Source organism: Ambystoma mexicanum, chromosome 1q (assembly GCF_040938575.1).
Source record: "Ambystoma mexicanum isolate Mex_15411 chromosome 1q, UKY_AmexF1_1, whole genome shotgun sequence".
NCBI lineage: Eukaryota > Metazoa > Chordata > Amphibia > Caudata > Ambystomatidae > Ambystoma > Ambystoma mexicanum.
The window spans coordinates 566,883,625-566,911,357 of NC_090922.1; the positions used below are offsets into that span (position 1 = coordinate 566,883,625).

General features: G+C 44.3%; 1 protein-coding gene across 4 annotated transcripts in view; it reads left to right on the forward strand.

Annotated features, from left to right (window-relative positions):
• TRMT1L (tRNA methyltransferase 1 like) overlaps positions 1 to 27,733 on the forward strand; it is a 1,318,548-nt gene that overhangs the window by 919,868 nt on the left and 370,947 nt on the right. For all 4 annotated transcript variants that reach the window (XM_069641040.1, XM_069641039.1, XM_069641041.1 and 1 more), the window contains one exon: positions 5,080 to 5,270. In XM_069641040.1, the coding sequence (XP_069497141.1) occupies positions 5,080 to 5,270 (191 nt within the window). The remainder of the gene's footprint in view (positions 1 to 5,079; positions 5,271 to 27,733) is intronic.

Here is a 27,733-nt window from a genome sequence, read left to right on the forward strand (position 1 = left end):
ATCCCGGTTGCCGGGGTGCTTAGCACGGGCAAGGCGACCACGAAATACGTCGGGAAAGCGAAAAGACAGTGAAACTGGTTATCCCCACCAGTAAAAGGAAGAAGACTCTCCGGCGGGAGATCTCCTGTGTCGTTAGGAAAAGTGGTGAGACGGTCCAGCAGGGCTCCACCGGTCGTGGTGTCGTGGCAGGTCGGCTCAGCTTCTCCCTCGTCGGATTCTTAGGTCCTGTGGCGACTTCTGAAGTTCCAGTCCTCAAAGCCCTGCTTTTATGCAGCAAACCCCCATTCACTCAGCCTAGCTGTCACTCAAACATGCTAACTTGGGCCAATCAGGACGGAGTGCGACTTGAGTTGCCTAGGCAACTCAGTCCAGGGTGCCTAAATTCCCCTCCACCCCTCCTAAGTACCCAAGACATAGTGGTACCACTTTGGAGGGCTTCTGTGGAGAAGCCTGCCAAAAAGTGGAACAAAGGGCTCGACTTGGGTTGGAGTCACAGAAGAGAACACAAACGCCATTTTAGAATCAAGTTTTGGCAAAAAATACCAACCGGAGAATTAATATTAAATAAACCGGCGGTATGTTCGAGGCTACCTTAAATAATTAAATAAAGATAGTAGCCTAAAACAATGGGAAATCCCATAGGAAAATATTCGCGGTTGAATATAAAAAGTAGTATCCATTGCCACCAGCCAAAACTCGATCAGGGGGGACGGAGACGTGCCCCCTCGACTAACAGACCCTGGGGCAATCGAATTGCCCCAGCCAGTACGTCCACAATATGATGGTTTGTACTGGTTCTGTTCAGAATTTAAAACTAGTAAAGTCAATGGTGACTTTACATGCCCTGGGAGACAGTAGTCAGTCCCAGGGTATGGAGTCTATACTGGGGGGTCACTATGACACCCCTGTGTTACTGCACGGAGGGTGCTGTGTAACACACATCACAAAAACCCATGAAACACTATGGATTAAAAGACCCCATAGCCCATTAAACACATCTAGATTCAAAGAAACACACTCAAATCATGTCCAAGAGTGAGGGTAAAAGAGTGTCACTCTTGGCAGGAGAAAAAAATAAACACCAAAAATCCAGCAAAACGTTGCTGTGGGACTCACTAGGTTAGGAAATTCAGCCTAAACAGAGAATTCTCCCTAACGCCCGCAACTCCAGGCACTTGCCGGGGGGCGATCCCGCCTGATCCCGATGCTGTCACCCGGTGCTCCGGGTCCTCGCTGGGGCTTGTACCCCTCGGTTCGCCCAGCCCCCCCGTGACCAAACACCTCGCGGGCCCCCTCTCCGTCAGGCGCCACGCGGTCCAAGTTCAGTGCGGGGCGGGGCACTGTGTCGGCTGCCTCATTCCACAGTGCCCAGCGTCCGCTGCAACACCCGGGGCGATCCGCTCTAGTCCTCCTCCGTGTGTAGGGGTTGGGATGTGCAGGGCGCTCCCCGGCACCTCTTCCTGTTGTAGCCTGATGTCTGTCGTCCGTTCCAACAGGCTCCTGCCAGCCAGGTCCATGCACTGCTCCCGGGCTGGGAGCTTTATTTCATACAGAGCCGCAGCATGCTCAGTCAGTTTGTGACCCTTTGTTCCCGGTCAGCCATTTTGTCCGTCCCCTGATCTCGGGAGCTACTTTTCGGCGGCCACAGTTATTCCAGCTTTGCACCGATCAGCATCGCGGGTTGAGCAACTCACGCACCGGACCTTCTCATTTCCCAATATGTGATGACGGCATGCTTTTTCTTCCTGAAATCAGCTTAATCTGCAGGATCAATGACGGATCTCTAGGAGCTCCTCGAGAGCACGTCCCTTCACATAGCCTTCATGCCACACCCCCCCAAATGACATGTGTTAGTACTATTTTTGATTGGGGGTTGACTAGCTTACTACTGTTAGCCCTCCCCCCCTTAATAACGAAGATCAAATAAATGTCAACCGTTTTTGTACTATTTTTGATTGAGGGGGAATGACTAGCTTACTATGGGTTAGCCCCCCTTCTAAATAAATGTCTAGATCTCCTGTTAATATTGAAAATGATTGGTCATAACAGATTTAATGAAAATGTAACTAATGGCATATATTTTGGTCCATCTTTTGATTGGGGGGGCTGGCTATGTGTTAGCACCCCTCTAAATAATTGCTTATAACTCTTGTTCTGTAGCACATCTAACATTGAAAATGGTTGATCATACCAGATCTAACAAAGATCTAACAAATGACATATGTTTTAGTACTATTTAAGATTGGAGGTTGACTAGCTTACTACGGGTTAGCTCCCCCCCCTTAATAATTGCTTATAACTCCTGTTCTGAAATTCATCTAACATTGAAAATGGTTGATCATACGGATCTAACGAAGATCAAATAAATGTCAACCATTTTTGTACTATTTTTGATTGAGGGGGAATTACTAGATTACTACGAGTTAGCCCCCCTCTCTAAATAATTGCTTATAACTCCGGTTCTGTAGCGGATCTAACGTTAAAAATGGTTGATCATACCGGATCTAACGAAGATCTAACAAATGACGTACATTTTGGTCAATTTTTTGATTGAGGGAGGGCTGGCTACGGGTTAGAGCCCCCCTGTAAATAATTGCTTATAACTCCTGTTCTGTAGCGGATCTAATGTTAAAAATGGTTAATCTTACCGGATCTAACGAATATGTATTGAAATGAATGACTTTTTTCGCCAAATTTAGTTGAGGGGGGCCAGCCCCCCCACTTTTGCAGACCAATATTTCTATTTCGGCACCTGTGTGTGATCTAACAAAAAAATGCCTGATCATACCGGATCTAACGTATATCTAACCAATGACAACAAATTTTGTACATTTTTTGGTTGAGGGAGGCTAACTAACTCACTACAGGTTAGCCTCCCCCTCCCCCCTCTAAGTAATTGTTAAGTAATTGCTTGTAACTCCTTCTTCTGTAGCAGATCCAACGTTGAAAATGGTTGATCATACCTGATCTACTGAAGAGCTAACAAATGACATATGTTTTAGTACTGTTTTTGATTGGGGGGGTTGACTAGCTTACTACAGGTTAGCCCCCCTCTAAGTAATTGCGTATAACTCTGATTCTGTAGCGGATCTAACGTTGAAAATGGTTGATCATACCGGATCTAACGAACATCTGACAAATGGCATACATTTTGGTCAATTTTTTGATTGAGGGGGGGCTGGCAATGGGTTAGCCCCCCGCTTGTAAATAATTGCTTATAACTCCTGTTCTGTAGCGGATCTAACATTAAAAATGGTTGTTCTTACCTGATCTAACGAATATGCATTGAAATAAATGACTTTTTTCCCCAAATTTAGTTGAGGGGGGGGCCAGGCCCCCTCCTTTGCAGCCAAATATTTCAGCACCTGTGTGTGATTTAACAAAAAAAAATGCCTGATCATACCGGATCTAATGTATATCTGAAAATCTCTCCTCTCCAAAATCGATTACTGCAATGCCATCTATCTGGGCACTAACCGATGCAATATCAGAAAACTTCGAAATCGTCCAAAACAACGCTATTAGAGCGGTCTTGAACATTCCTAGAACTGCACATATCTCCAAATACAGACGGAGCCTTCGCTGGCTCTGTTACCCAAAGAGTCTCTCTTAAAGCCTTGGCACTCAAACATAAAAGTATCGCTAACCTAGCCCCCAGCTACCTTTCCAACAGGTTCACCTCGCAGTCAGCTGCAAGACCTCTCAGAAGCGCGCACACTAATTGCCTTGTCATCCCACGGTTCAACCTCCAAAAATCTGGAGGTCGCAGTTTCCCTATCCTAGCAGCCAAGCTGTGGAACACACTACCCAACCCACTCAGAGCTGAACCTTCCTTCACTGCCTTCAGATGTAATGCCAAAGCTTGGCTATCCACCCTCGACTAAGGATGACTATTGACTGTAACAATATTCTATGACACCACAGGCTATTTTTATGTCTCTGCCATTGCATTCTGCCCTATCCTGTAAATTGTATACCTTTGATTATGTCACTTGTATATTTTGTAAATTCTAAACGTAAATACTTCTATGTAAGCTGACTGTAACTGAATAATGCGCCCGGTTGCCCTCGGGCCTTGTGCGCTATACAAATACACAAAATACAAAAAAATACAAACCAATGACATCGAATTTTGTTCATTTTTTTGGTTGAGGGGGCTCTAACAAGCTCACTACGGGTTAGCCCCCCTCTAAATAATTGCTTATAACTCCTGTTCTGTAACTAATCTAATGTTGAAAATGGTTGATCATACCGGATCTAACGAAGATCTAACAAATTACATCTGTTTTTGTACTATTTTTGATTGAGGGGCGGGTGACTAGCTTACTACGGGTTAGCCCCCCCCTCTAAATAAATGCCTATAACTCCTGTTCTGTAGCGGATCTAACATTGAAAATGGTTGATCATACCGGATCGAACAAATTACATACTTTTTGGTCAATTGTTTGATTTGAGGGGGGTAGCTACGGGTTAGCCCCCCCTCACTTAAGAATTGCTTATAACTTCTGTTCTGTAGTGGATCTAACATCAAAAATGGTTGATCAAACCGGATCTAACAAAGATCTAACGAAACAGATCATTTTTTGTAAAAGATCATGAAAAGGGTGGGCTAACCCAGTTGAGGTTGGAATCTTCTGGCATCACATTTCTTAGTGGCAGTAATGGGTTTGGGGGTTACCCTGATTTGTGATAACATTATTTACCTGTGGGAGTGAGGAATTGGTAGTGAAAGGAGTGTTTTCGGTCTGCAGGGTTTGAGTGAAGGCAGCTTGAAACTTTGGTGTTTTAAAAATTGCTCTACGTGCCTGTGTCTTGGGTGATCTGAAGTGATTAATTTGACTTTCCGAAGCCTATTGAATCATGAATTGAAGGACTTGGATTTACGTGCAGAATTAAATCAGTGTTTGGTGGAATGGATTACAGCTGATTTTTGATTTCTGTTGGTGCAGAGCACCCCACTTTCTAAATTGTTGTGTAAATAGAGGCTATTCTGCCATAGTTGTCTAGTTCAGGTAAATTCTATGATTGAGTAGCAAATTTGTGTATTTAACTTGTTTGTGTTTTTATTTTATTTTTCAGAGCTGCTGCTCGCTGCAACAAAGGCATTGATGTTTTACTGTCTGTAGCAGTGGACCATTTTATCTTGGTTGTGGTGAGAGTTCTGAGAGGACCTACTGAGGCCGATGACAGTGCAAATAAAATCCGTACCCTGATTCACTGTCAGTGGTGTGAAGAACGCATTTTTCAGAAAGAGGGACATATGGTAGGAGGTAAGCAAAGTAAAGATGAACAGTGTTTCTCTGGTTATGGTCACACTATTGCCATTGTTTGGTTATGGCCTTTCAGAAATGCTCCAGTTTCCCACCTCCTTGTAATGCTTAAAATGGCATGTATATAGAAACATATTCTTTCCCGGCAGGAAGGTGTGCAGTAATCCTTTTCATTATGCTAATTTGTCTGATTATTTCTTCACTGGAAAAGAAAATGGCTGACAGACGTTTTGCTGTCAAGGAAGACTGCTTTTCTTGATCTGCATCTTCAGAGGCTTTCTTGAATAGAATGTCTGTCTGTTAAATTCCTCGACCTCCTCAGTTTATATGCCTTTGTTTTGGCAGGGACGTGATTTCCTACAAAATTGGAACTTTCATATTTTCAGTTATATAGCTGAACTAGCTTCGTTCTGCCAACCAGAAAAACAAGAACTGGACAAAGCAGCGTACGTGACCCTGGGTATCTTGAAAGCGCTCTCCACCATGAGGACCGCACTGATAGACTTGTGTGGCGTGGCGGAGAGATGGGAATTTATTTAGTCAATCAAATTATTCTAAGGTGCCAAAGGACACAGATTTGGACCTTCAATTTGACAATGTGGGGCTGCAGACAATGCTCAACATCTTGCCAAGGCAATGGCTACCCAAAGGAGAAATTCAAGACGGTACTCCAGCTTCGATCTGCCATTCCCTTTAATTAGTAGAGGTTTGTCAATCTGAAGGATGCTCAGCTCAATATGCCATCCTATTCAGATAGTTGTATGTATGTCAGCTTATATAGCGCCGGCAGCCTGCAGGTATCAGGGCGCTTTAACAGACAAACACAAAACTGTAGCACCTCCTATATCTATGTGTAGCTGTGGGAGAAACCAGCGTTACCTGAACAGGTGAGTCTTCAGGATTTTTCTAAAATTTGAATGATTTCCTTCCAGTCTGAATACCAGCGGAAGTCTATTCCACTGCTGAGCAGCTAGTACTACGAAAGGTCTACCCCCCATACCTGTCTTGAGCTTGTATTTAGGTATTATGAGTAGGCTCTTGCCTTCGGAGCGTAACTGTCTCTCCGGGGTGTATATAGCCAAGCTAGTCTTGAGATAGCGGGGGGCTTTCCCAAAGAGGCACTTATGAACAAGTGTCATAGCTTTGAACTTTATCCTCTCTTCCACCCTGAGCCAATGTAGCAATATTCTGGCCGAGGTAATATGCTCCCCTCTTCTAAGATTCTTTACTAGCCTCACTGCATAATTTTCTATAACTTGAAATCTGGCTAGATCCTTAACAAATGCACCTGTGAGTAAGAGGCATTTCCATATTCCAACCTAGATAACACAATGGCCCTTGCAATTGTGGCCATGTTGCTTTCATTTAGATATGGACTAATGGCCTTCATTAGGCGCAGGTGATAGGCTGTATTTTTGTACAGATAGTTCACCTGTTCTTCTGAATTCACAGAGGAGTTCACCATCATGCCCAGGGGTTTGACCTGATTGGAGACCTGGATTTTGGCTTCACTTATCTGGAAAGTCTCATACTCCTTCCCTAGCTTAGCTAATAGACGACTGGACCCAAACAACATGAGTTTGGTTTTAGTGTCATTCAGACACATCCAGTTTAACTGCATCCATTCATTAATTTTGCTGTACACTGTTGCAATCTTCTCACTATCCCAATATGGGAACCCACTAATTCTATGATGAGTTGCGTATCGTCCGCATAGTTAATGTTAAAGGATATTTGTACCGCGCACTATCACCACCGGAGTGGTCCCCTGGCGCTCTGGCGGCTCTGAAAAAAGGGAGGGCGGAGTGGGTTAGTGGGAACGAGCTGGGAAAGTGCAAGATAGCAGTGATGTGCTGTTGGCAGCCTCAGTCCGGGGGGTCCGTTGGCTGGGCTTGGGGTGTTTTACGGTCGGTAGTCGTGTGCTGTTGTGCAAGTCTATGTGCGATTTGTTTTGTTGCAGTGTAGTGAGGTTTGTGCAGATTGCTGCATTTTAGGCTTGTGGATGTGTTTGGTAAGAGTTTGAGAGGTGTATGCAGAGGGATGAAATTGTTAGTGAATTGGATAGTTGGCATTTCTGTCCTTGCAATTATGTCTAGGTGTGACGCTTGCTAATTATCAATATTCTGTCTAGATGTGAGGTAGGCTAGTGATCATGATTCCATTTAACAGTTGCACTTGTCATCATTCACAGTTTCATTTGAGTGTTCTAACATTCATAATCCTGTCTAGATGTGGCGCAGGCCAAAGTTGAGAATTTCATCTTGATAAAGAACACTCCGGTTTCCACCAGAATGTTATACAGACTTCGCATGTAAATGTTAAAAAGCATTGGCGAGAGACTTGCTCCCTGAGGGACTCCAAATATGATTGAGATTGGATTGGAGAAATTATTTCCCCAGTGCACTTTGGCTTGATGGTCTGTAAGGAAGGATACCTTTGACTAGGAGTTGGTGATCAACCAATTCAAAAGCAGCACTGAGATCCAGCAGCATCAATATCCCTATTTTTCCTTTATCAATCAAACCCAACATGTGATTTTGAAGGTCCAACATTGCTGTTTCAGTGCTATGTGAAGCCCTGAATCCAGATTGTTGTTGATGTAAGGAGGTATATTTTTCTACATATTCTTGCAACTGCAATGTGGCTATTCTGTCCATAATTTTAAGTATGAAGTTTGAGTTGTTAATAGGACGAAGATTGCCTTGGTCTTTAGGTTCCAACCCAACTTATTTTACCAACGGTGTGATAGTGACCTTCTTTATCTCCTTCGGCACTATGCCTCCTTGAACAAGGCATTGATGGTTCTCAGCAGAATAGGAGCAAATTGTTCCTTATTCTGGAGTATAATATTGGGAGGTAACACATTTTCGGCACAGGACGTAGGTTTCATTTGACCTAGGACTTCCAATAACTGCTTTGGGAATGGTAGCAAAATTAAAGTTCTCCGGTCCACCATATTTATTATCTTCCTTTATCGGAGTTTCCTGATTCAGAGTTTTCCTAGCATTGATTATATTTTGTCTTGCTCTCGCTATTTTGGCTGCGAAAGCATTTTGCACAATATCGCAATCAACCTTGGATGCTGCTTCAATGTCTTCTTTAATGAAGTTCGCCTTAGCTACCCTTATCTTGTCTCTATAGTTCTTGTTGGCTAGCTTCCATTTATATCTATTTTCCTTAGATTTGTCTTGAAGCCACTTTCTTTCAAGGGCCCTTTTTTCTATTTTAATTGTGTCTAACTCCGTATTATACCATTTCTGGTTTTTGCTGTCTTTCCTAGAGAGCCTGGTTTTTAGTAGCGCCACCTTATCAACTAGCTCTTGGATTTGTGTTGTGTATTTATCAGCGTCTCGCAGCTGTCCTGCGCCTGAAAAGATTGTAATATTTTATCTAAACAGGGCTGAAGTGGATCTATTTTCAAATTCCTAAAATTTCTGCTAACAACCTTAATGTGAGGGTTGTGTAGTTTGAGAGTAGTTTGCAGTACTATATCCAGGCAGACTAAGTAATGGTCACTCCAGATACAAAGTTCCGTAGCACACATCTGAGTCCGAAGATTGTGGGATAGGATTCAGTCCAGTTTGTTCCCTTGCAGTGTTGTGGGCTCATCATTAATTACCTTGAAGTCAGTTTTTTTTAGTGTTTTTTCTAAAACAATAGCTTCTTTATCTTTCCTGTTCCCACGCCAGTAATTAAAATCACCAACCACCAATGTGGACACGTTAGTTGATCTTAAGTTTACAAGTTGCTAACAGAGCTCGTCAGTGAAGTCCGAGACCAATGATGGCGGTCTATAGAGAACTATTAGATTGAAGCAGTTGTTAAGAGTGAATACCAGCTTCATCTGAATGGCTTCGCAACCACTACAGTTAAAGCTGACCTTAAACATTTTCAACTCCTCTCTGGCTATAATGGCCACCCCTCCTCCCTGGCCACCATCTCTGTTCACATTGTAAATAATATAACCCTCTGGAACAGCTAATGCACAAGTAGGTCCTATGGGGTCCTTTAACCACATTTCAGTCACACATAGTATATCAAGTTGTTTTTCCTGGATCAAATCATTTATATTAATTGCATGTTTGACCAGGGATCGGGTGTTCAGCAAACCCACTTTCAGCCTCAAATGAGACTCAGTGGGCTTAGCGTGTTTCTTCTCCTCCTCCCCCTTACGAAATCCTTGGTCCCCCATGCCTCCACCTGGCTGCGCCAACGCCAGCCGCTCACCATTGACAGCTGTCATCCTGACCTAAAGTGGATTTACTAGCTGAAAATGTAAAAACATGAATTACCTGTGATGGTGTAACAGAGTAAAGAGCGCGGGCAGAGCAGAGCACTCCCGGAGCGAAACCGGAGTAAACCGGCCCCTACGCGCCAGCGCTTACGCACCTGACGTGTGGACTTGTACTGCCATGAACTACAAAAGTGATGGGAAATGTAGTTCGCGGCCGTACATGCAAGTGATCAGATGCTCTTGGCTTCTCGCTAAAACTGCACAGCCAGCTTGCATCAGAGAAAAAAGCGAGTTGCTGGTTTTAATAAAATAACACAGCGAACTTCAGGCAATTTAGGCAAATATTCTGCTAAAATATTACTTCATGCATGGACAAACAAAGGACTTCCTAAAAAAGCGAATCGTATTTAAAATATGTAGTTAAAAGCAATTTTTAAAACATAACTAAGAACTTTCAGCGTGTAGCCTACGATCCTCGCCTAATCTAACATCCATTAGATTAGGTTCATTTCATATCCTTCTTGTGGAGTCGAAGGAGATCTTCCTAGCCCTTCACGCATTTGTTGCAAGCCGTACATAATAGTGTTGATCTATACAGACAAAGCTATGGCCATGTTTTTTAAAAATGGCATAAGTTACATTCTACAAAATATCATTGTTATCTGTCAGCGGGGCAGGGAGGGCAAATGGGTCTCTTCCTCAATGTCCGACTTTGCTGATGTGACATTAGGCTCTTAAGGTTTTTCTGGTGGCAACCCGCATTGCTGGAGTCCTGAACTCTGGGTGAACTACAAGGGTCGGCTCTCACCTTTAAAACGAATGGGACCTGAAAGACGAGGGGGCACAACAGGTGTCAGAAGTGGGGATGCAACTGGATAGATCTTTGCACTGTAGTAAAATCCAAATGCCCTTAAGAGCAGAGTTGTGTGCAGTCTGCTGCCTGCTGTACTTGCTGGAGTCTTTCTACCCTGTTTGTAACATTGAAGGTGGTGCTACCTACTAATACTGCTTTGCGCCGCAGAGTTGCGAGCAGAGTTGTGTGCAGGCTGCTGCAGTCCGCGCCATCTGGGTCGCCCGGGGTACCTTAACTTACCAACTAAACCGGAAGAAGAATGGATGAGGAGGGGGGGGGGACGTATGCAAAGTTATTGCCCCCAGCAGGAGGAACTGGGCATGGACTTACGAAGCCCATTGAAAACGACCTCCCGCCTGAAGCGACTCGCGTCTGCACCGGCGCAGATCAAAACTATGGCTGAACTCATTACTGGAACAGGTACGTTGTCTTCTGAGCACGAATTAACGAGACACAGTTTGCAACTAACATTAAACATTTCTGGCGTCTCAGACCCCCTCTCCCTCCACCATGAAGACTCTTCTGCCGACCCCTTGCTCAGCATTTCTGTAGTTCTATCACAACAGGAACTTGAACAAACAAACTTTGAGGAGCAGGCAAATGGGAGGGGTGAGAGTGAAGAGCGCTCATCAGATTGCACTTCCCACCCGACTTCAACACCCCCGAAAGAAGGGAGTACGGGTGGGTCGACAGAGACCTCTGGTTCGTTCTTACCAGAGGCGGAGACCTGCCGGTTGGAGACTTCTTCTGTTGGGGTGCCAAGGGGTGCGGCCTCCGCTGTGGCGGCGGAGGTTCGGAGTGAGCTGGATCTCCATTGTGGGCCGGGTGGCTCACACAGCCCGATGGCTGAGGGGCGGGACTGATTTGAGGAGGTGGGGGAGGAGGGCAGGAGCTCGACACTGGACACTTTAGACAGCGAGGTCCAAGCTTCTCAAGCACAGATCAAGCGACCATCCCTGACAGCTGCGGGGGTTGCTTTGGCCCCGCCTCTCACTGACAGCAAAATGCTCGTTGTCATGAAGGATAGTGTCTACAAGGAAAAACAACAAATGACTGAAGTCAACGATTCAAAGAACCTCCCCCCCGCACTTCGATATGAAAGTTCAACCCCCGAACACGTACCCCCAGCACAATGAAAGTCCTGTGAGTGACAGAGTGAGCCCCCAGATGAACTCTTTCCCAACGAAATGACTTCCAAGCTCAACAACAATACAGAAGTAAAATCAAGATCTCAGCCTGGAAAAGGTAGGGGATCGGAGTTCTCCCACAGGGCACAACCGGGGGACTAGCACTCCAAATGGACTGTCTAGGAGGGCCACAGATGCTGACAATAGCATATTGGAAATAAGATCGCCCCATAAAAAAACAGCAAATCATGGACAAAGGGTCATCGCAATCTCAAAATCTAAAAGAGTAAACAACACCAAATTCTTGAGTAAGACTATCATAAACTGGAAAGCAGCCCCCAAAAGGAGCTGTCAAAACTCTCCATCGCAAATTATTAACACCCAATCTCTGGCAAAATTCTTCAGGAAAAAAGCATCATCAACTGAGAAAGTACTCAACAAAATTTCAGATGTGGAAATACTATAGCGTATTAACACTACTCAAGTTGCAGACTCTGTGGCGAAGACTAGTCAGGAGCAGTCTGCAACCTCGCCTCCTAGTCCCCCCGTGAATCTAGAGGACTGTTGCAAAGGCCTTGCAACGTCTACTCCACTTAGATGACACTTCGGACCAGACCCAAAGATAGTAAATGAAAACCCTATGGAGACACTGCTAGGACCTTCCCTTGCAGTTAACGTTGCATCAGTACCAACTTGGCCCGGACCGATGCCACACACTGAGCCAAAGGAAAATAACATATCCACCTACCAGCCTTCAGTAAAAAACCTTGGCCGAGGAACAGCAACACGATGGAGAATTGTAACGCATCAGTTTTGATATGTACTAGCCTCTTGACAGAAGATTGCAGCACGGATTGTTAAACAGAGAAGGAGGAAAAAGTGTGCAACATGTTTTACTCCCCGGCACAAGATCTTCTAGGCAATCGGAACATTCGTACTCATCCAAAAACTCTTGATTTAAGAACACTGCAAAAAAAATGTGGTTCGAATGAAAGCCTGCAAACAAAAGATACACCGGGAAAAAAACAGACCTTCTAAGTATCATGTCAACAGTCACAATAGCAATTGCACTGTTCAGCAAGCACAAAGAGGCTCGGAATGATGCGTTAAAAGACCAAACATCAATAATTAATAGCGCTAATGCATACCAAGTTGACTTACCTTGAAGGAGCATTAGTGGCCAAAGAACGGGAGCAGGGTCCAAGTTCTAAACAAAGACAGGAACAGGAGCGAATTACACTCGATGAATGGATTATTGAGATCATTTCTTCGGCTAAACTAAAGATCAACGTTACCGAGGCTGCAACACAAACTCAGGATTGTACCAATCTAGGTACAAGTGAGTCAGTTTACAATAAAGAACAGGATACCCTCATAAATAGACTCCAGCTTCCTGTCAAGAAACCAACAGCACTGACAAATCCACCTGGACCTGAAGAGGGATCTCAACTTCAAAACAAAAATAAGGGAAAGGATCGAAAAACTACAAACCAGAAAGAAAACTGACACATTACTCTTGATCAGGAGTCTGCTGTACATCCCTCAAAGCCCACATCAGAGCCTTTCGGAAGTAACAGCGACATAACCAAGAACAATTTATTCACTTTCGGAATATTTAATCAAGCAACCTGGACAAAGGAGACCATCCTGACGATTAAAATATTTTCGCAACCCCCAAATACTTATAACTCAGCAAAAATAGAAGAAAAATTGCAGAAAAAGACACACTCTAACAATCTTTGTGAGGATGTCTCTTCTATTCAACTAGAAAGACCGAAGCTGCTTGAAAAGAATCCAAACCGAAAAGTTACTAGCTCAAAAAGAGCAAACCTTGCTTCAGAAGAGAGTGACCTGATTTCAGTGGACTTGATGGAGAGGAGTACATACACAGTCGAGGACTCTGAGTCAGAAACGAGCAAAGTATCAGGAATCAAAAGAAAAGTTGAACCTAAACCTAAAAAAAAAGTATTCATAGTTGAACCACCTCCCCCTGCGTTAGTAATGGGGCAGAACCTGTGAGAAAGGAAATGTCACTCGCTCAAGACATAGCACAACGTCTAGGACACCCATTTACAAAACCCGAACTACAGGACATTGGGAGGAATCTAAAGCAAAAGCACGGCCCGCAGAGAACCATACTCAACTTACAAGCTCATCCTCCCGCCCTAATAGAGCTAATTTGAGAGGGCCCCCGATTAAGAGGAGACACGATCGGGGGCAAAGCAAAGGAAGAACCCATTCAGAAGCCCAACCCCATCCTCAAACACAAGAGGAAGAAGAACAAACACCTCAGTCGAGAAAATCCAGAGCTCATGCATTTTAAAACTGGAAAGACTACGAAAACGTAACGATAATCTAATCTTGAACAGGACCACAATACTAGGACTGTTTAAGCAAATTCCAAACCTGCGAAAATTTAAAAAACAAAGATATTTGGATAGTGGAACCCTGCCACAGTGGAAGAAGAGCCTGCTCCTTCCTTCATATTCAGTCAATAGTAATAAAAAACTACTTATAGAGGAAACTGACAATTTTAAGCTCCTTGGATATGACATGAGAGAACTTAACCAAGGGGGAACCACAATCGAGGAAGAAAGAAGAGGCAAACCAAAGCAAGGGAGGGTTGAGGACCTCACCGGACCAAAGAACCAGCTCAAATCAGTTTTGTAAAGAGCCCAGAACCGACAGCAATACTCAGGTGAGACCATCTATTTGCAACCTGGATAGAAAACTCCCAGTAAAGACTCCAATTGTATCCTCTAAGCAAGAGGAAAACATCAAGACTCATATAAATTTGACATTGATGGTCCGAGAAGAGGAGTATGGTGAAGAGGCAAGAGACCCCGAACGAAGACCACTAGGCCCACTGAAAAAATCTAATATTGAAACTAATCTAAATACCGTGAAAGATAATTACTCAAGAACAACAGTACACAGTAACAAGACCATGAAAACTACGGATCCCAAAAAATGGACGTGGTCACCACCACCAGCAAAGATGACTAGTAGAATTTAGCGATCACTATCGGGACCAGAAGTTTCACATGTTGGAAATGCAGACCAATCCAACATTGGGCAATCCAACTTCATCATAATGGCCTCTTGGAACACCCGAAGATACAGCCACCTAACATCTCCTAGTAAGATTGACCTGGGTTCATTTGATATTTTATGCCTCCAAGAGACCTGGTTCACTATCAAACCCCATCTGGATGGCTATTCACTCTCATTTACACCAGCTAACAAGGGTCCAACAGGGAGGCCAACTGCAGGGCTTATTCTGGAAATACGCTCCGGTTCGGGCTTGGACATTAAAGTACAACTACTCTCAAGCCCATTAATACAGGCCACCCTACTCACCTGGAAACAAATGACAACCAAGGGAAGTCACATAGCGGAAACAATTGTAATAATTAACATATACTGGAATCCGGAAGCAACGACAAACTAACTGTACCCGAGTATGCTATCCAAAGTCCTAGAAGTATCTTCAATTGATTACCACTGTGACCATGTAATAATTAACGACGGAATGCGATATGCGCGATACAGGTGACCAAAGGCTACATCTTCCTAGATCCGCCCCAATTTTTTGAAAGAGGTAGGCTCTTGGAAAACCTCATGCTGGAGAAGGATCTCCACAACCTCCTTTGGATGAGACAAAATTAATTTATACTTACCAACTTGGGAGCGCAGTACGATTGACCATACGTACGTTTCAAAGGAATTGCTGGGATTGATAGACTCTTTTTCAATTGTCAGAATGACAAATAGTGACCAAATTTACTAAAAACCACTTGGATGGCTCCCAAGGGCACACACCAACAAATGCCTTTTCAACTAGAAAAAGACAACAGAGGAACCAGACTAAAATTGTCGGCTAAAGCAATCAAACCAATAGCCAACCAGTACCAAGAGGTTATGGGAAGTGCCTTAGTTCCTGATAGATGGCAAATCAATGAGGTAGACTATACACCACTTCTCCAGACATACACACAGACAAGATCCACGAGATCCCATGTGAATACCCACCAACGACACACTTACGATATCCAACTAGTAACAAGAAGACAAATTCTTCGGTTGACACGTATTTCGAAAAAATCTAACACACTGGAGAATCAGGAACGGTTGGCCCATGGAAAAAGAGAATATAAACACTGGCTACGCATAGGCATACTCCGCACCAGCTGGATGCGGAACAAATGCTACGAGCAATATGTAGAAAGAACTCAAAAGAATTCTGGGTTCTGATAAGAGGTACAAATGAGAATTATAACAACCTCCTCCAAAACAATGTAGGAGAAGCCCAGTGGGTGAACCACTATACTAACCTGTATAAACCAGTGTCGAATGACATCAACCTCATAACACCCATCGCTTTAACATCATGGGACATCCCTGAAGACGAAGTGACAAATTTGAATAAAATTAAAAAACTAACTCCAGAGCTCCGGGCCCGGATGGTATCTCAGACTTAAACCTTAAGAAGCACCCACATGAATGGGCACGACTCCTGGGGAAAATCTTCAGGAATTGTAACAGAGCACAAGAGATTCCAACAGGGGCAAGAGACGATCCACGACAATATAGACCGATAGCCCTCCTAGACGTCATTGGTAAAGTGTTTGGCTCTCTCGCCCTTGATGCCTGCCAAAACTAGTTAAAAACGTCAAACACATCAGACCCATTCCAAACAGACTTTATAAAAAATACAGGGACAACAACAAACCTACTGCTGAGCGCATCAAAGCAAAAATTCTGCCGGGAGGACCAACAGTTTATATGGCGTTCATTGACCTGGTCCAGGCTTTTGACTAGGTCAGTAGGGATCGTCTATGGGCAAAACGAGAGAATAAGAACTGGCCAGAGTCCATAACTGGACCAATTTGATCTCTCTCTAACCAGACAGCGATGAGGGTAAGACTCAAACTCGGGCAATTATCAGAAGAAATCACAACAGCCAGGGGTGTGAAGCAGGGGTACCCATTGGCCCTTGCTCTATACGGAAGAGATGTTGAGAATCTTTCCCCCAAAAGTGGGAGGCAAGAAAGTCTCAATTATACGCTGATGATGATATTCTTCTAGACTTAACCCCGATAAGGCAGATCAACAACCTTTGCCAGTATTTAAAGACTAACAACTTAGAAATGAATAAAGCAAAAACAAAGGTTATGGTGATGGAAAGGCGAGAGAAAAAACTGGGAAAAACCAACTGGAATGCAGACTGCCTCCGATTGAAGAAGGTCAACTGCTTCAGTTATCTTGGAGTAATGATAAGCAGCAGTCCAATGGAGTACCTGATGCAAGACTTTGTACTTGCTAGACTAAAAACTCTAATGTCTCAAGCAAAGGCAATCGTCTAGAAGCACGGACGCTTCTCGTCAATACTCATCATCAATTTTTTCAAAGCAAAGGCGACACCAAGCTTGACATACGGGACAGAGGCAATGCCTTTATTACCAACAACCCTATGGCTGAAACTAGAGTTATTTTTGCAGAAGAGTTTTAGACCTATCCCACACAAAACCAGTGACCCTTATTAGGCGTGAATTATGCACGTCATCATTGGAAGCAATAGCTACAAGAAACAAGCTGATGCTTTATTGAAAGGTATTTGTATTTACATTTTTAAATCGCTCACACAGCCCGCAGGCATTGAGGCGCTGTTACAGGAATTGTTTTTGTATTTTGGTAATAGTTTTTTCCTCTTAGTTGTGTATTTATAACGCGCTTAAACACCCAGAGGTTTCTAAGCGCGGACCCGGGGATCGAACCTGTGTTGCTTCGTGTCGTCTTGTTTCCAAAGCGCGCACGTTGCCGCTGAGCTATCCTCCCGGGACAGGAGGATCATAGAACCTAAACACATGATCATATGCGTTGTTAAATCTGAATTGGAAAGTGGCAAGAACTCCATCATGACAATATGGGCCTTAACCAGCAAAAATCTACTGGTGGACCTGGATACCACTGAGGCAGAACTTTTAGAAAATCCAAACAAAGTGGCAAAACAGCTAATGGAAAGAGACTGGATTACGACACTCAAAGCGACTAGTAACTACAAACTAACAGAGGGCTTTCCAACAACGTCAATTAAAGTGACTACAGTTCGGAGTTATTAAGAGAAATTTCCGCATAAACTCTAGCAAGGCGATTTCTAAGATTCAGATTAACACTAATGAAGTATTGGCGGCAAGAAAACAATCTACTTCAAACAAATGCCGATATTGTGAGGAAAAAGACAGGATAGAAACTATTCGACACCTCTTACTATCCTGCACAAGAATACAACTTACCGGAGAAAGATATCTGAGCAACTTTCAAAACTTTTGATGAAGAGAGTTGGTGGATTGCCCTAAACAGCGGCACAAACACGCGGTGGGTGCTTGGCGTGGCCCTATTCCTCAAAGAGCTTGACATGAACCAACGCGAAGATCCTTCACCAACAAACTAGGACTGTTGGCCCCCAACTTTCGAAACTTTGAAAAAAACGTGGAGCATGTTGGATTCCTTTGTTCCACACCTTTTTTCATTGTTCGTCCTTTGTAAAAATTGTATTACAATTAAATTTCAAATAAAAATAAAAAAATGTCCTTTATTGTGACTTGAAAATGTGAGGGCCTTTGATCGAAGGACAATGGCGTATTCTTTGAGAAAATGTGTTTACCGTTTACTTCTCTAATCAATTTGCCAAGTAATTCATAAATTCAAAAGAAGTCCAAACCTCATTTTAATGCTTGTCCCCCCCACCCCCTACCCCTCTGACCTGGCCCTTCAGGTTTGGCTTCTTGTGCCTTCTTGATCTCAGAAGCGCTTTTAACTATGACTCCTAAAGAATGTCTTTGTGCAATAGTTGTGTAGTGGTGCGTCCCTTACTTTAATTGCTAAGCTTTTCAACTTGGTATCTGACATTGGATCATCTCTGATTTTCTCAGCTGAAATTGGATATCTTGCAAGGAGCAAGTAAGGTCTGAGACGATGTCAAATAGCACAGACCAGATAAAGACTCTGGGGAACAGTGAAATGTGATGAATCTGGTGATATCATTCTTCCTGGAGGTAGCCTTTCCCCATGTGGCCAGGGGATGGCAGCCGGTACCTGATCCTGGCCCTGGGGGTGGCTATACGAGGGAGGATCACATGGGGGGGGGGAGAGGTAACCCTCAGGGGGGGAGAGCGAGTCATCACCAGATGAAACAAGGTATCCCTCTTTCCTTTTTAGTGATATCCCCTTCATTCCACATGTCTTTATGGCATATTGTGATCATCCATCTCAACAACCCTTCAAGCCTGCTGACCGTAACCTTCACTATTCTGTAGCAAACTGAATGACAAAAACTGACATGAGGAAGAGGGCAACCAGAATGAAGATTGCTCGACTGAACTGAAGCGAGCAGTCTAACAGTTGGAGGAATCTGATTGACTCTGGACGACTCCCTTCCTCGCAGCGGAAGTTCAAAGATGGAACAGCTGAGCAACGCAGAGAGATCAAACCGGCTAGACACTGACGGGGAAGCCAAGCTGTCGGGTGGAGAGGCAAACCTAGAGATGCGGGAGAACCGTGGAGAAAACTTCCAAACTCAAGTTGGGAATCCAGAAGGCAATGAGCAAAGCAAAGAAGCAGCATGCAGAACGGGGGATGTAGTATCTGGACCGGAGAAGGCTTCCAGCGGGCTGGAGGGATGCTGAAGCGGGATTCAGGGCAAACAAAGAGCTTTGCATTGATAACGGAAGCCAGACCGATGCTCAGGCTGCAACCAGCCACAGAGACACGCTGCCAGAAGCGGAGAGACTGAGCGAAAGATGAGAAGAACCCGAGCGGGGTCGGAGAAGCCAAGGGAGCAGTCTTAAAACCGGCGAGCCCACATTGAAGGGTTGGGTTCCCAGGGGGGAGCTGGAGTAGGCATTCAGTAACTGGAAAGGGAGGCAAATTTCCTACGGCTTACCTCACAAACTGATTTGCAATCCAAGCCGTTGGGGAGAAACAAAGAAAGTGATAAGAACAACTTGGGGGAAGTCCTGTAGAGGAGGTCCCAAGCAAGGGCCGCATTCCACCCGTCCATTTCGAAGTACCGGGAATGTTCACACCAAAATACGTGACGTACGATGAGCAAATACACCAGCAGAGAGCCGCAGTGGGGCTCTGACCAGTACCGATCAGAAGGACAGCACCTATTGAAATACAGACCCTAAAGAAAGAAAACATGGACAGTAAAGTATTTATTGAGGAAACCATATCAACAAATAAAATGGAATTAAGATCGTCTGAGTACAGTCCCTGAAGAAGTCAAGAAAGTCTTAAAAGAAGACGAATGGTGATGTCACAAGAACTCGGACTGACTCTCAGATGATGAAAGCGATGACCTATGAATGACGAAAAGAGACGAAGCACCATGGATAAGCGACATCCTGAGTTGAAGTTAAAAGGACGATGTCAAGTATAAGAAGCTTATGCCATAAGAGCGACGAAGATATGCAATCAGTTTACACATATACATATGCTTGGAAACCAAGAAAGCTGTAGTGCGGCTTGCTATGCTTAGTAGAAAATTAGTTTGCAGCAAGCGCCACATATATATATATCTACCTCAAAAAGAACACTTTATATGACGTATATGTCCACTTTGCAAAAGGGCAGAACCAACCGCAAGCTACTACAAGCCGCAGGAGAAAAGGCCCTCAAACACGGGAATCGAAAGCCAAAGGCAGAAACGAAACTCATGACGCCAAAAGAGCAGCGTATCCTGTTCAAAGGAGTCGAGATAAGCAGCAGAAGGCATTTGGTGGACAGAAAGCTAAAATCAAATACACTAATTGCATGGAGACAGAGATGATTTCACAGTGCCTAAAACACGTGACCTGCCAAGCAAGAAGAGTTGGGGCCTTCACACCTACGTGCATCCTTGAGTTCTCCCAGACAGAGAGACAGCATCAAGGCCTACAAATTAGAAACTAATTGACACATGGCCAGTGGGTCAGTGATGGATGGTGGTACTGGTTGGTGGGAGGCGAGGGGAGCTGATGGGCACCCTGCACCTGGCCGACCATTCTGCATGCTGCTAAGCAAAGTGGAAAAGTACAAGGTGACGTGGTATCAACCCAATCCCAGTGTACCAAGTAATCTAGGATCCTATAGTCTGTAGAACCAATGAGACGTTGTACTTTTAGTGACGTCCAACAGTAGTCATTCTGAAGGACAGGCTTAAATGCCCCACCTGACGCTAGTTATCCAATCATTTTACTCCGTTACCATATACAGATATAGTACCGATAGTAAAGTTATCTTCCTATAACAAATAAAATTGCATGCAACATTTTTTGCGTTTTCACATCAGCGACGACAAGTTTTTAGTATAAAGGATGTGATTTTGTGAAGTTCATCGGAGTTGAAGCGAGAAGGAAGATCGAGCAACCGTTGATATTCATAACTCCCTGTTTTTTGTACTTGTCATTAAACGGACTCCCTTTGCCAAAACATTGAGTTGTCATTATTGATTTGATGCTTGAGTATTCTGCATCCCCATCCATCTCACGGGTGCTGCTATTCCATCTTAAAGTGCTGTTTGGGAAATCCCCAGTCCTATGAGCTGGCTGGGGTCCCTCCTGCACACTTGGTAGCAGAGGATGGTTATCGATTAGATAAGACACCCATTGAGCGTTGACATAAAGTAACTCCAGGTCCTCAGCAATATCACAAGTCCTTTGCCATCCTGCTAAGTAGACCGTGAAGCTCCCCGTAGTTAGTGGTTAGAGTAAAGAGCAAAACCTGCAGGTGAAGGCCTGAAGGGACCTGTACTTTCCCCTACAAACCCCTTCCCACTTCCTTGAGCAGCTGAAGAAATATGTGAACGGTGAGTGAAAAAGACTGAATACTTTGGCAAAAGTGCATGCCTTAGAACAAGTAAGGGAAGGTAACGGAGGGAGAAGGAAGAAAAGAAAACAAAAATAAGAATACCGGGGAGGATACCTGAGAAGAAGGCAATACCAGGAGGATACCCGAGAGAAGAGTGGGATACCAGGAGGATACCGAGGGAAAAAAGGGGAATACCGGGGAGGACAACCGGGAAGAGAAAGGATGCGCCCAAATCCCTACGCTTAATATAGCGGTTAGAAGAAGCCTGCATCCATAGTCCTGAATGAAACGGGAATAAATAGGCGACCACAGAGGTTAAAGACGCTTGTGAAAGGGATGTGCTTGCACCCCATGTCGGGGTAACATTAGGGGCAGAAATCTGTGTAGCCAGTTGGAGTTTGTCTTGTGTGTTTTATGTTGTGACGTCATAGGATGAAATTTTTCCTTTAAGGAACGAGCATAAGAAATTGCGCGATTGAGTAACTGAGATATTGTAGAATACAAATTGATATTTGTTGGTTGAAAAAGGAAGTATAATTGTTGTGGAAAAAACGGGATTGGAGTTTGCAACGATTGGTGCTCGCTTATATTGTTGGAGTTGTTTAAAGAAACAGAAGGGCATAACAAGTGTTACATGAAGGAAAGGGGAACAGATTTAAGCATGTAAGATATGACTCCACTAGTACACCTGTGCAGACAGTTGCCAAAACATGCACCCAAGCTGAAAAAGTACAGTGCAGAATGGGTTAAAGGAAACGCGAACAAAATCTTTATGCTGTGGCCCCAGGGTGGATCGCTGTCTAAAGCGGTCCTACAGCACATGACGACATATTTGCACGCCACATACAAAGGTAAAAAGTTCGATAAACGCCTAGCTAGTTTAGAGCTTTGGAAGATGTACCAAGAGGATAAGGAGGAAGAGCCACCGTTAGATTGGATATTTAACGTATGTACAAAGGGGGGGTGAGACGCCTTTCGCGCCACCGCCCCGTCTGAAACAAAAATTGAAGTCCGTAAGGGTGAAGGATTATACCCGCTAAGAGAGATAAAAGCAGCCACGGGGTACAGCAACCCAGCATATGGGTCACCTACGCAAAGTAGTGACGAAAGCCCAGACAAAGACAGAGGTAGAAATATCGCCCCCAAGGTCCCAAGGGACAAGGAGAGACGCGAAAACGAGAGGAAAGACCAGGCACAAGCAAGTACATAACTCGATACAGAGAGAAAAGGCAAGAGATGGAAAGAAAATGAGGATAGAACTAATGAGATAGCATTCTCACAGAACGAATGGAGGGGAGGTCAGATTCTATTGAAACTCAATGGTAAAAGCATTGATGACGTGAATCGAAAAAGAGAAGTTAGACGATGTATGGAGAAGGAATAGGAAAAAGGATTGAGAGACGAAAAAATTGGGAAAAAAGATAGGCAGAGACGAGAGCAGTTATATCGTGAAGAGCAGGAAAGACAACAAGATCATAAACAAAGAGCATCTAATGATTGAGATAGACCAGAAAGAAGGCGAATAGACGATGAGCAAAGGATACGGGAGATGAGAATAAAGAGACGAAGGGATGAGGAAATACGAAGGGCATATGAACGTAGAAATGCAAAGAAAGAGGAAGAAGATAGGGTCAGAAAGGAAGCGAGGAGGTGCAGAGAATTCAATGACGACATAAAACGTAAGCGGAGATAGAGGGCACACGATCTTCAATATCTGGAAAGAGAGGTTAAAAAAACCTGTTCGAGTAGTAGAGTGGGAAGACATCGAAGAATTCAGTACCAGGAATGTCTAGGGCAAATATCGAGGATGACTTCGACACCAGAAGCATCGAAGAGACGATCAATAGAATATACGATGAGATGGGGCTAGAACAAGTACCCCAAGGGGAAGGGGAGGACGAGCACCTGGAGAGCACTCTGTTTATGATGCTGAGGATGTCTCCCCAAATAATAAGAATAGAGAGCTATCCCTAGATAGATTGGAAATCAGTAAGAACAAGGAGGATGCGAGAAGTTGCACAAGTTGGGCACAGGAGTCAGACGCAGAAAGAGAGGAATATGAGGAAAAGGAAGACGAGAGAAGACTTGAAAGACGCTTCTCAAGAGGAAAGGGAATAAGATGGTCGGATTCTAGTGTGTCTGCATCAAGGGCATCATAATCCGCCACACAGTCAGGCCGACGCAAAGAAATATTGTACGGTCAGAGGGGGGTGTCTCCACCACCCTATGTGAGCCGACTGAGGACATTACCAGGTAGGTGGCGATGTGAGAATATCACTCCTGCAGTAGATAGAAAAACAATGAGAGAAGAGAGAGAGTACTATGCATCCCAATTTCTGTTGCTCAAGAAAGGAGGAGCGAGACGACAGTATATTCCTTGGCCACACATGGATCGGGAAAACCTGAAAAACAAGCTTCCAATGCTGACTTCAGGAGCCGGAAAATGGATACATGAGTTAGAAAAAATGACGGGAGGAAACACGTTCGCGATAGGGGATATCAAGGGTCTTTTAATCACCATACTTGGTGATAGAGCTGATTTGTGGCCATGCGCAGGTTCCCCTGGTGTAACTACAGTTAAAACCGCGACTGACGGAGCTTCATCTAACAATTGCAGAGCCGCAGTATGGAAAGCATTACGATCGCTATATCCGGATACTTCCGACATGGGAGCTATAATGTCACGGAAAATGAAGGATTCAGAGGACCCTTTGCTTTACATTCAGAATTTCTAAAACACGTGGGTACTTGAAACGTGGGAATCTTGGGGGAAATCTATATCCGTGTTCTACCATATATTATGCCAAGGGCTGCCAGATCAGGTACATAAGCAAATCAAGAAATTAGTAGAATCGCAGCCAAACCGTGGTCTGAAATACAGTTGACCATAGCTCACTATTGCTGGCTGCTACAAGAGAAGAATCGCAAAAAAGAGGCTACACGAAAAGGTGACGAGGCGAAATTAGTGCAGACGAAATTGTCAAAATATGCCATTGAAGGGGCAATGATAACTAACACAGACGGATCAAACATGCAGCAGGCCAATAATCAACACCAGGACAATGAGGGCAATAATGTGTTTTACCCCAGAGGGAGAGGCTTTCAAGGAAGAGGATGGCAGAGTAATTAGGGAGGTTTCCAAAACATGCAAAATGGAAGTCGGAATATGTCAAATGGGCAAATGATCAGACCACCCCCAATAATGTTGGGTGTGTGGGGTGACAGGGCACATAGCACGCACATGCAGAAGTCAAGACATGGTGCAAAATGACCAAGGAATCAGAGAAGGTATGGTGAATTCACCTGTGTTATCTCAACAGGGAGGAAATGGAGTTGCGCAAAATCACAAGGTGCATCCGCAAACACCAGGAGCACAGCAAAGCTTGCAACCTCAGAATTTGATGAATTGTCCACAAAGACAGTCCCAACAGTCACTGATACAAATGTCACAAACAACAAGTATAGGTCAGGCTGTGAACGATGGGATAAGAGTTAACACTGGTGATGGGGGAAGACCATTCACGCAAAATGGGACAAGATTATATGTGGACTAGGACAGCTCACTGGGAAACCTGATGTATTCTGTCCTATCAGTGACACCAGACCCTCACCAGGAACCAAGGGTGGATGTCGTTATAGGGGATTAAGAATATTCCTTCCTAGTTGATACAGGTGCGACACGCTTGTGCATATGTGAAGGCAAGTTTTCCTTGTCCGGCGATGCTATAAACACTCAGGACTTCACAGGAGCAACAAGTCGTGTTCCTTTTACAGACGCACTTTCCGTCTCAATAGGAGAATGTGACATGAATGTGCCACTGTTATATTCAAGGCAAACCCCAGTAAATATATTGGGACGAGACTTCATGACAAAGTTAAACATGACAATCTTGTTCACGGAGAAGGGCATAGTATGCTTGACTCCTGGAATGCACTATTTAAACGTATGCGAGATGATTAGAGCATATGCAGGACACATAGCCATGAGAGCTATCCCATTGGAGCTACAAATATTTGCATGTGGAGTCAGAGTGCTGATGACATGGCTACCAGGCCTTGCAGACAAAACCATGAGGACCCCAAATGAGTTACTTTTTAGGCCAAGAATACCTATGCACGAGGAGAAGGAACAAGTATTTCCCTTGATGATGCACACAGCCATAATCCGAGGGAAAATGGCTTTGATCGATGGGTGCGATGATGAAGGCAGACAGTGGTGCAGAGTGATCGCCATTGAAGAAGGGTACAGGCTACTGACGTAACGGATGACGATCTGTTTGATGAACGAACAGACGCTGAGGAAATAACAGTTGAAGTCAATCTCACTTTTTGGGCGAAGATGATCAAAAGAGAAGTGCCCCAGAGAATGATGTTGGCACAGAACCGTCCTGAATATTTTGAGGTCGGCATGGCTCAGGTGCCTGTCTCAGTATGGACCACAGGCCCCTATGACGTAGGCTTATTGAAAGGAGTAGGAGAAGTCAAAATTAAACTGAAGCCAGGAGCTATTTTACCAGAGGCACAACAGTATCCCATGTCTAGGGAGGCAGATGAGGGAATTTTCAAGACAATTTCAGCTATGATGGAACAGGGCATCTTAGTGACATCAGAGTCGTCATGCAATACCGCAGTTTATCCTGTCAAGAAATCAAAGGGAGGGTCTTGGAGGCTAATTCAAGATCTACGCCCGATAAACGATATTGTAGAGGCCGAGTTCCCTTTAGTCCCGAACCCGGCCACAATCCTATGTAATATACCTTTTGAGGCAAAATATTTCACGGTGATTCACTTGAAAAATGCGTTGTTCTCAATCCCATTTTACTGAGACTCCCAAGATCTGATGTCATTTACCTTCAGACATATGCGTCTGAAAAGCACAAGCTTACACCAGGGGTACTGTGAGTCTCACCACAATTTTCAATAGAGTCCTAGAGATGGACTTAAGCAATATCGCATTAGAGAGTGTTGTCTTGCAATATGTAGATAACATCTTAATTTGCAGCACCACAGAGGAAAAATACAGACACGATTCTATTCAGCTATTGACTATACTGGTCTAGAAAGGATATAAAGTGGAGAAAGAAAAGTTACAATGTTGTCAGCAAGAAGTGTTGTATATAGGCCAGCTGATCTCACACGAGGGGAAAACAGTTATCCCGGAAAGGGCTGAAGCCATACTGAACACAGCCAAGCCACACACGATAAAACGGATGCAGAGCTTTCTAGGTCTTTGCAATTATGTCAGAGCTTGGGTTTTTGACTACAGCTCATATACCAAGCCCTTGTTACAGGCCCTAAAGAAGGCACAGGTGACGAAAGAAAAAAATCGTGTGGTCCGAGACCATGGAGGAAGGGTTTACTGAACTCAAGAAAGCCATTTGCACGGCACCAGTTTTAGGGATTCCCAGCTATGCAGAGGAATTCTACCTGTTCTCACACACGAATGGCAGCATCATGAAGGCAGTACTGACACAGAGAACCACATTGGGGTACAAGCCCCTGGCATATTACAGTGGGAATTTGGACCCAGTGATGAGAGGCCACTTCCCTTGCGAACAAAGTTTAGCTGCTGCAGCGTTCGCCATAGAGAAAGCGACAACCATTGTGATGGGATGCTCAATGACGTACGTCCAGCACGCGCTATTTGCCATTTTAGAGAAGCGAAAGGGTACGTTGACATCTCAGAGAGTTTCTGCTTATTAAGTGATTATTTTTTTTAAAACATTTTTTTTATTAATTATTCAAACAAACAATACAAACCAAAACTTGCAGTGTATACAATAACATTTCACTTGGACTTCCGTCAATCGTGTTCACTGCTTCCCCTGTCCCACCCCCCATTCCAAGCCTACTTTTCCTAATGTTCTATTCCTGCATACAGTGATGGGGTATCCTCTTCTGTGGGATCCGCTGGGTCTTCTAGTGACCCAAATAGTTCTGCTATCAGTAATTTCCAGGCCATCAGGGTCTGTCTCTTCCTCCCCCTCAGCGCTGCTAGCTTTTTGCCATACCATAGTTTCCACCTCCACCCATTTCTGCAGATCTTTCCACCATACCTCCACTCGTGGCTTGTCTTCCACCCCATAGCAATTCTCCTTTTCGCAGGCACATATGCCAGATCCTTCAGCTTGCTCACATGCCTAAGTTTTCGCGGCCTAGGGAACCCCCCTAACAGGCAGGCCCACACAGTGTCCACCACAATCTTAATACCCTTCCCTGCCAGTTGGCATGCAATCTCACCCCAAAAGCACTCAATAACCGGGCAGGACCAGAACATATGCACCATGCCCGCATTCTCCTCATCACATTTAGGGCATGCCTGCCATCCCGCGATTTTGAACTTGACTATTCTCTGGGGTGTCAGATACGCTCTGTGTAATATACAACTGCATCTGTT